The 10,472-nt window shown below is 35.8% G+C and overlaps 1 protein-coding gene across 1 annotated transcript; it reads right to left on the bottom strand.

Moving 5' to 3' along the window:
- Window positions 1–2,582: 2,582 nt before the first annotated feature.
- On the bottom strand, window positions 2,583–10,163 carry LOC148791726 (putative RNA-dependent RNA polymerase 1). The gene is given in 6 exon segments (XM_088887208.1): window positions 2,583–3,696; window positions 4,032–4,182; window positions 4,514–5,633; window positions 5,636–6,323; window positions 8,082–8,606; window positions 9,821–10,163. Coding segments are annotated over 5 exon segments (3,390 nt in total). The 5' UTR covers window positions 8,595–8,606; window positions 9,821–10,163; the 3' UTR covers window positions 2,583–2,778.
- Between the last annotated feature and the right edge of the window lie 309 nt (window positions 10,164–10,472).

The following is a 10,472-nucleotide window of genomic DNA, read 5'->3' as shown; positions in this document are numbered from 1 at the left end:
CATATCATGAATCGAGCAATAGCAAATAAGACTAACCAAGTACCTCAAAGAGTTGGGAATCAATTGAACCAGTTGGACGTGATGCCACCTCAACATCACTACAATACCCTCACTTAAAGGAAACCTTAGCATGGCTATCAGGCTATGCTCGTATATGAAAAGCTCACCCGACCGAGCCGAAGTAATTCTCTCACCAATACCCGGCACCTCATCTAATACTCCTTGGGAATACAATAAAGGGCCCTAATTCAAGCCAAGTCCCTAGGAGTCAGTCTACAAGGTGGAGATGCGAAGCGGCTACCGAACCGCGCAGGGGTGCTGGGCCCCTCTTCTGACACAACCTCCACTTTGGCCTTGTTGACCTCAGCCTCTCAAAGCATCACGGCCTCCTCTGCTACAGCACCCTCACCTTCGAGCCCTTTGACCTCGGTCCCATGGGCATTGGTCTCATGGACCACGAGCGCAACAACTTCGAGATGAGACCCCAACTCGCACTCACTACTTAATGAGCTAGAACTAGATGAAGAGAAAGAATAAGAAGACGAGGAAGATGAAGACATCTTACCAAAGAGATGAAGAGATTACATTGTAAAACACCCGAAGCACCAGCCTAGGACTATTGCACGCCAAATTCCTAAGATTGCTCACTCAAAATGACAAAGTGAAATGCCTCGCCACCTCCCCTTTTATTAAAGAGGCCAACGGCCTAGATCAATTTGAATCAACAATGCTGATTCGACTCTGCCCTTTGCACGCGTGTGACCTCGGGAAGACGAAATGACATGTTTGCCGACCCACCTCGGAAACGGCACGAGCATCGAACCGGTCAATCTGCCCAGCAAACCGGCTCAACTCAAGCCTAGTCAACTTGAAGAAATTAAAATTCCTCAGCCGAGAACCACAAAACTCTTCCACGTCTAGTTGTATATAGACACACATACACACATCTACACACCCACCCGCCCACTCACTTTCCTGTCCACTAATTTAAGAAATTTCACCAATAATTGATGTTTATTTTATTGTCAGTTATTTAATTATGAGAAATAATTAAATAAATACTACTAAGACAATAAATATTGATATTAAAGAATAATTTTGAACAATTAAATGATATTTTTCATTTAAAACTCAATTAATTTGTGAATTATTTAATTAATCGAAACTAAATTGAATTTCAGATTAACTAATTTAAAGTGATAAATGGACCAAATTAATTATAGTTTGTTTTTAAATTGCAATTCATTGATAATTAAACCTCATAGTTGAAGCATTGATGATATTTAAATTGAAAATATATTTACTGTTAATTATAGTTTAAAATGTAATTAATGGTAATTTAAATATCAGTATAGTTTAAATAGAATTTATTTTAAATAATATAGATTTAAACAGGAAAAATATAATTTATTCAAAATACTAATCATTTTTGCCATTTTATAATTATTTTTAAAATTCTAATTCATTGGTAATTAAACCTTATAGTTGAACCATTGATAACATTTGAATTTAAAATATAATTGAAGATAATGGATGTTAATTATAGTTTAAAATAATTTAAATATAGTTTAACAAGATGTGGTCAATTGGGAGAGGGAAAACCTGAATGAGATGGCAAGCTGATGGCATTTTGAGGAAAGACAAAGTGAATGAATGAGAAGCTAGGATTGGGGTAATGTCGTTTTTTAGGGGGAGAGAAATAAGGAATGGTTTTGGGAGTGATAATTTAGATGGCAATTCCATGGGCTTTTAGAGGGCATCTTGCACCCCTAGAATTGCTCAGTTTGGATAAAGGGGCAAAGAGAAGCCATCTGAGGTGGCAAGCTCAACTTTAGTAAATATAAGATAGATATAAATAGATTTCTTAGAAAGGGATAGCTTAGAGAATTAATTTGAATAAAATTAGCGTTTCTTGCTGTAATGAATATATATAAACAACGTACAAAAAAAAAAAAAAAAAGATTTTTTCCCCTTGACAGTGAGGCAAACAGTTACTTTGTAATCATCGTAAACAACTTTATAGAAAATTAGTCATGAAGAGCGAAACCTTAGGACTAAGTAGCTAATGTTGATCGGACACGGAGAACTAAAGCAACTAATTAAGGCAGCGGCTTAAAACAAGATTAAAAAAAGCTACTAACGCAAATTCACCACAAGGGCGAATTGGGTCGAGCCAAAAACAAACACCCAAATCCATATTGGTTTGGTTCAAATAATGAACCGAGGTGCAGTAAAGAACCATACAAAGAGATCAGAAATTCACAAAATATTGGATAGTGAAAGAACAAGATGGTGAAGCCCATATAAAAATCCCTGTTCAACTAATTGGTTTAACAAAGGGTTGTTATCTGTCAATGTTTTCTCAACTGTGCTCTATCTAAAATATTTTGGGTAGATGAATACAAATTGTTGTTGGATCATTCTTTGAATGAACAGCAGATACAAATTATACAGCTCTCTCAATAGTACTACCGGCAGTTCAATCCATGCATGTTCAATTCAATATGCAAAATCACGGTTAATGTTGGGTTCATAAAAACATTCTTCAATTTTAATATATAATTACGAATATCAACATCTGGAGTTAACTTTATCTATTTATTTATTTATTTTGGAGCATAAATAATTATACAGCTGATGAATAATTTTATGACATGTACATATATAACGAAATAGATGTTCATGGTTGAACTTATTATAATTAAGATATATCCTGGATATGTCTTCTGGTAAAGTCTCTAGCTGGTTATAGGAGACACCTAGGATTGAATCCTACCTTCACTGGGTTAGGGGATCTAGGGGTTTTGGGGTAGGGTTACTCTTTCTTGTGTAGCCCATTACCAAAATAAAAATAAAAATGAAAATAAAAATAAAAACAAAATAAATAAAAAGCCTGCGTCGCTGTAGCGGATTGCCTGGAGTGATCATCATTTTCTTCTTCTTTATCCTGAGTAGTTCATCACAGACACACCATGGAAAGCTAAGGAAATGATCCCAACTCTTTCCTTCATTGTAGCAACCCCAGTAATCCGGGTGATATGTAACATGATACCAAGCCGATGCTTTGGCTTCCAGATTTTCAGATTGAGAATCTGACTTGGTGGACTCCTCAGTAAACCATGCCCTTGCTTCTCTTCTTAGGGACCTCACTGCCAATCCAATTTCCTCAGGATCATTGAGCTTTTGGAAAGACTTGGATTCATTTATTATGTTACCACTCACTAGTTCTGCCTCAGTTTTGATCCCATATTTCTCCATTAGGCCTTCCAGCTTGTGATCATACTCTTTTTTCCGCTCATAAGCATCTACAAGATAACCCTTGTAGCCATCAACTTCCATGTCACAATCGTAGTACTTCCTTGCCATCTCTTGAGTGAAGGGTTCTAGAGAGAATGTTTTTGGTGCAATATCTTTAACCTCCCTATAGAGCTTTCCAATCACAGACCGTGATACATAGGTGTCTCTATTGTGCTTTTCCATGAAATCTGGGTATTCCTTGACATGTAGATAAGAGGGGACATGAGCTGGAATACCAGTCTTGTTGAAGTCAACAGCAATAGAAAATTGCTTAGCAAGCTCTAAGCACGCATCACTCTCAGCCTTGCGTATCTCCTTGTCTGCGAAGACAGTGTGGGTGTTTGCTATGACTCCCAAGCAATCGTTAGCCATATATTTTGCGAAGTACTCCTCAACTTCCTAAGCCAAATAAATAAATATGTGTTATGTATATACATTCTGGGATCAGGTTTTCAAATTGTTCTCAAATATGAAAAATATCAATGTAGACATGATATTTATGCTTTGAAACCATAACATATGTGGTATTACTAATTTCTATTCAAGTAAGACTCTCTTCTCAAACCACACTATAATCTTCTTTTTTCACAGAATCTACAGAGACCAATTAGTACCAACCACTGTTCTGGCCTAATTTCCAACATTATGTGATAGAAAATATTAATAATATTTATATATAGTCATATATAGTCATAGTCAATTTGAAGACAGATGATGATATGGATGATTAATACCTCAATTGTAACCTCATGATCCAGTTGGGTATTTGGTTCTGAAGTGTAATGCATGGGCTGCACTTGACGGGGTGGGATGAGCAAAGGGTCCCAGCTGACAAAGTATATATCACCGTCTAAGTCGCTTCCAGAGCATTCATTTGGATGTGGTCTAGAATCAATATTCAACTAAAATTAATAGCAAAAGAAAAAAAAAAAAGAAAAGAATATGATATTTTGAAATGAAATCACAAATTCAACTTGTATTACAACTTGAGCATGAATGACTCATTTATTTGATCACAAATTCTATGGTATTGAAAGTACCGGTACTAGAAATAACTGTTGAGCTATTCAAGTTGCAGAGAGAAATTTTGTTATGTTGTGCATTCTATGTTTTGGTAGATGCAACATGCAAGGTTTGCATCCAACAAAACAATTGAAAGAGTTTGTTTGTGAAAAAACAGCCCAACATTAGCAATCAAAGAGTTATTTTTACTGACCTCTTTCCCTTCTGTGGGAAAACAAGACAGTCCACCATATGTCGCAAAGCCGGGACATGAACAGCACGTAGAACACGCACATCTCCAGGGTGAAGGCAAGGGTTTTTAGCCACTACTACTGTCCCCGTTACGATACATGTTTGCTGGCTCAACTCAACTCCACCAAATGTAAAGATGGAACTATCACTGAATTGTCTATATCCGGCTGAAGAAACTTGAATGAATACCTCCCCAGAGTCTAAGGTTCCAGTTTCATCAAGGCAACCCAGCATTGCTCTCCCTTGTGGAACAAATATTCTTGACCTAGTCCGAAGATCCAAAAGCTTTGATAGACGAAAAGTTCGCAACATCCTCGAAAGGTATGGTTCAACATCAGGTTTATAACCACATTTGAGCATTTCCTTGAGAACTCTGGTGTTCTCTCCAAAAGACATAATATCAAGCACCTCTCGTGCAACGAAAGGATCTGTTAGAATCAGGTCCAGCTGCTGCAGAACCTCTTTTTGCTTAGTCTCAAATATATGATCTTCGACTCCGAGGGTGGACAACAGAAAAATTATTTGACGATTGAGGTAACATGGGTGAAACTTGCTCCATGACAGGACGTCTAGTTTCGTGGTCTCTGAATGATACTTGGCCATGCTTGGCCTCAGCGATAGCTTCGCTGTGGATGTTGGGTCCAAGGCTACAACACCCTTATAACCTGCATACCGAATTTGGAAGGCAGAAGGAGTATAATCCTTGAGATTGCAGTCAGCTGCCACTCTGCGTGCAAACTCAACAGAAATCTTGCCAATTCCGTCCGAGAAAACGTATTTGGTTCCATCCTCTCCTTCAATTTTCACATCAGGAATAACTTCAATTTCACCGCTATTCACAGTCAATGTTCCAATGGATGAACCGAAAGACTGACCCAACCTTGCTGCAAATTTTGCCACATTTCTTATATAACGAAAATTGCCGATCCATTCTCTGATGCTATCTGCACTAAGCTCATTCGTTGAAGCAAACATCCACACAGAATTTTCTCGCAGCTGACTTGATGAGAAGGCAAGAAACTCAAACTTCTTGTCACCGATTACTATACCATTTTTCAAAACAGAAAGTATCCTTCTGTAAAGTTATCAATCTCTTCAGGATAATGGCGTAGAACACGATTGGAAAGAATGGGTTCTGGACCATAGAAGTAAACCTTACAAGGGGTAACTTGAACTCTGCGAACATTAACCACGCGAGTGCCCAACCAAACCCGAGGCATCTTAGGAACATTCTTCGATGTTTGATACATCCTGTATTGATTTCCCAACCACTTCACAGGTTCATAGAAACATTCGTCTCCGCGGTACAAATCATTAAGGGCTTGTTCTATATCAGCTCTGGGTGTTGATCGAGGATCTATCAAGCTGAAAAACTGGCGATCCAGTGTTTGCCCTGATAAGTAGCCATGTTGAACCAAGGAACTAACTTTGTAGAGAATATCAAATGGAAGCTCGAATCCTTCAGGAGGCTGAACAATGGGGACTAGATCCAGATTGCGACAGAAGGAAGAACCATTTTCTAAATCAAATCGGCCTTCATCTTCTTTATAGTTGAAAAACAGTTCACGAATGTTTGGAAGCTCGCAATTCTGTGGAAGTTTCAAACAGATGCAGGAAGATTGTGCTATGGAACATGATGGAGTAAAATCCGTTGTTCTTACCCACTGATCATCAGGAATATTGTATTTATAATAGTCTGACGCAGATTCTTCATGAATGGTGGGTTCTGAAGACCGTAAAATTTTCTCATAAATTCGAGGTGCACCGATCACCTACAATTGCAATAGACAAGGTTTATGTGAACAAACTTTCTGTTGTACGTTTCAGGGTTCCAGCAGAATATATCAGAGAAATATTTTTACGTGGCAACTGGTAACAACTCAAATCAAAATTGAAGGAAACAAATTCCTATAACCCAACTACATTCACTACCTAGCAATATATATCACATCCTACTCAAGTGGAAAAAGGTTGACTCTTAAACAACCACCATAGATATCAGTGTCAGCTAGCTCGCTGCTATGGTCTCTGCTTGGTTGTTTGGGAGACTTGGGAATTGGGTTGGACCCGTCCAAATCAAAATTAATTTGCCCTCATATTGAATTTGATCAGTTCAGAGCTAATGGTCCAAAGTATTTATTGGATTGGACTTAGTCCATCCATAATAGATTTTCTATTATGTTAGATTGAATTGGATGGACCAATATTCCATCCACTAATAAAATATTAGATGGTCCAAACATTAAATTAAAACGCTTCAAAATAGTCCAGAATATTTATTAGATTGGAGCGGACCAGGTCCATCTGTCATGGATTTATATCGGATTAAATCTGGTGCAACATGCAATTTTTGCACATTATGTATACTGATACTTTGAACCTGGTTGAAATTACAAAAAAGCTAATTACTATTTATGTCCTATTACTAGTACGAGAGTATAAACTAACTTATTGTACATTTTTGAACAATCTAATCATAAAGGAGTATATATAACTTGTGTGGTCGGCAAGCAGAAAAAAAAAAAAAAAAAGAAAAGAAAAGAAAAACGTATGTGGTGGGCAAGAATAACAATAGGGTAAAATATAAAAACCTCCCCTGATGTTTCTGATAATCATAAAAACCTCTCCTATAGTTTTATTTTGACAAATGCCTCCTGAATTTTTGAGAAATTCAACAAAAACCTTCCTTTCATCACTGCCTCACACGGAAAACGTTAAATTGATGCACCAGTTTTTTCCAAATACCCATTCTAGTCTTTTATAAATTATTTTACATACAAAATCACTGAAGTAACTCCAATTTATGTCAACAGAAACCTCTGTTAACGATCATCTCAATAATTTTACATATAAAATTACTGAAATATGTATTTTTGTTTAGTTAAAATAGGGTTATTTCAATAATTTTGTATGTAAAATAATTTATAAAAGGGTAGAATGGGTATTTGGAAAAAACTGGTGCATCAATCTAACGTTTTCCGTCCGGAACAATGACAGAAGGGAGGTTTTTGTTGAATTTCTCAAAAGTTTAAGGGAGGCATTTGTTAAAATGAAACTATAGGGGGGTTTTATGATTGTCAGAAAACTTCAGGGGAGATTTTTGTATTTTATCCTTTAAAATAAGAAAACATGATGAAAATGGTTCTCCTAATTTAGGATAACAATTTATTGAGTGCATTGAAAAGATAGAGTCATGTTTAATGTAAATTCTACATTAAAAAAGTGTCATTTACTAGAACACCCCTATAGTTTCATGGATTTACTTAAACCTATCCTATAGTCTTCATTTGGGTTGCTTGTGTCTTATTAGGAGCAAAAATAATATCTTTATTTTTATTTTTATTTTCCTTTGGTTAAATTTATTCTAATGGAAGGTTGATTAAATTAAATAAATCGATTTCAAACTATATGAGTGTTTTAATTAGTAAATTAATGACCCTTATATTTATATAAGAGTAGGAAGATATTAAGCTAGAATTAAACATGGTATGCATGCATGCATGCATGTATCTTAACATTAATAATGGTACCTGAATTAAAAGGAACTTCCTTAATTGACCATGTATATGACGTAGCTGAATTCTCCGAATGTTCTGAGAAGATAGCTCTAGTTTGTACCTCACATCGCAATGGGATAGGAAGAAGAATAATTTCTGTAGACCAAATTGACAGCTCACGTCAACATTGTTGCATTCCCAAAGAACTGAAAACTTCTCATCAGAAATTTGGCAGCCGAAGAACAAGCCAACATTTTCCAAGTTAAATATTGTCACCATTCTGATGGGCACAATATCCTTTATCACGGTTTGGGCCCTCAGTTTGGAATTTTTATAGCGTAGTTGTTTAGCTAGTAAGTGTTGAGCCCTAGTATTTTCAATAGTTGTGAACTGAACAATTGCAAATGCTCCTGCACTTGCAACCTTGGATTGCCTGATCTTTACTGCATAAATGCTTCCTGTACCTGTATATTCCTCAAGGAACTCCTTAACCTCTTTTGCAGTGACATTAGAAGGAAAACCAAAGATCTGAAGTGTTTTACCCATTATCTGCAATTCCTAGAAATACAATAACTGTTCAGTAATTTGCTTGAAATTAACCTCCATTTAATATACAAAATCTAATGAAAGAGGTGTTTATAATAAAAACTAAAATAAATAAATAAATAACATAACCTCAGGAAAACTGGGTCTATAAATAAATCCAAGATTGGAATAAGAAAATATCATAATGCTTAATTAGTTAGGTTTCTAAATATCTATATATGTTTAAAAGCAAGGCTCTGAATCTCTGATCAAGTTAAGATCTGGTTCAACGATGTTGTCGGCTGAGGTTGAAAGTTGTAACTGCCTTTATCTGACTCAAAAGTAGCATTAGACTAAGATATATTCTTTCCTCATCTACTTTTCTTTACCTTTATTTTATAGCTTTTCTATTATATAATAGTTAAAGGGGACAATATCAATTAAATTGATCAATATATAGATGTTAATGTTTGGTTGTCCACCTGGTTTTAATTTAAGGAAAAAAACTAATCAAAATAATGAAAGTGACACTGTGTTTAGTCATGCTGTGAGTAGCAAAAATAAAAGCAAATGACAGAGGTAGTAAACACCATCTTTAAGGCAATATAATTGCCTCCTCCTCTGTTTACCCTTGTGAGAATTTATAAGAAAAGGCCTTGTTTAGTGCAGGCAGACATTATGTGGGCTTGTCCATTTTTCCTTACGGGATAGAGAAAATATGTGAAGTCCAAATTCTAATAGAGGATAACATAATGATGTTCCATTCAGGTACTTCCAGAAAATTAAATCAAATACAAACTGAGAGATGATCAAGAATCTCCAAGTCATCTCTTTGTTTCTACATAAAGGAAGATTGGCTTCATTTATTCATGGAAATAGTTCTCTTTGCCGATTATTTAAATGGATTAGTCTAAGTAAGTAAAACACAGCAGGGAAATATTAATAATAAATAGACAAAATCATCAAATATGGGGAATAACTCTTGCTTCATGAGCATTTATTGGGTACTTAAACAAGAATGCCTTGTGAAGGGGCTGAAGAATAGGTATGAGTCATGAAGTTCTATTAATTTAAAGTGCACAACATCAACATAGAATGAATGACAGTGAAACACAGAAGGTTCTGAACAACCAAAAGCCACACAATAACTCAGTCCCAAATAGGCAATCTATTTAACTGCTATAAGAAAGAATGGAATGATAGAAAACCAGAAACAAGAAAACAATATGTATAAGACACAATCTCACCAGAAATGTTAAGAAGCTTGGAGGTCTCTAACAAGAATGAACAGAGAAAGAACGGAGAATGATAAGAATGTTATGAGGCGAATAGCAGATTGCAGAGAATTCATTCGAAACATAGCCATTTATAACCCAAGCAGCTTCAAGAGAATGTTGAATTTGGCAAGCAACCTTGCAAAAGCCCAAGCAGAATCTTACATTCAGAAAGTTATGTCGGCATAGCACGAACAGAATATCGTCGCAACAAGCAACTTCATATGTGTAGCATTCTAGTTTCTTTCCGTTGAAGTACAGAACCTTATTGGTCTTGTCTCAGAGGTATATAGAGACATCCAATGTAAACTGTATTTCTGAATTTTTTATTAAAATTTAAGGTGGCCATCCCTCCACCTTGAATAAATTTAAGGCTCTAGGAAAGAAGAAAGAAAGCAAAAGGACTCCAGTACAAAGCAGATGAGTTGAGTCTGACTAATAATGTCTTGTGAGTACTTTAATGTATATATATAATACCAATGCCTACTGTTTGTTCTATTGTTCTCGTTAATCTTTCTATAACAATTTTTTTTTGTTACTACAGTGCTAGCTTTAGTTCTATTCTTCTTACTTACCAAGTAAAAAAGGTACCTAGAAATAAACCCATAGTACCACAGTTAGACAG

The sequence above is a fragment of the Nelumbo nucifera genome, chromosome 5 (genome assembly GCF_055504915.1).
Source record: "Nelumbo nucifera cultivar China Antique chromosome 5, China Antique-T2T, whole genome shotgun sequence".
NCBI lineage: Eukaryota > Viridiplantae > Streptophyta > Magnoliopsida > Proteales > Nelumbonaceae > Nelumbo > Nelumbo nucifera.
The sequence above is the reverse complement of the archived record's forward strand: the minus strand, read 5'-3'. Positions and strand labels throughout refer to the sequence as shown.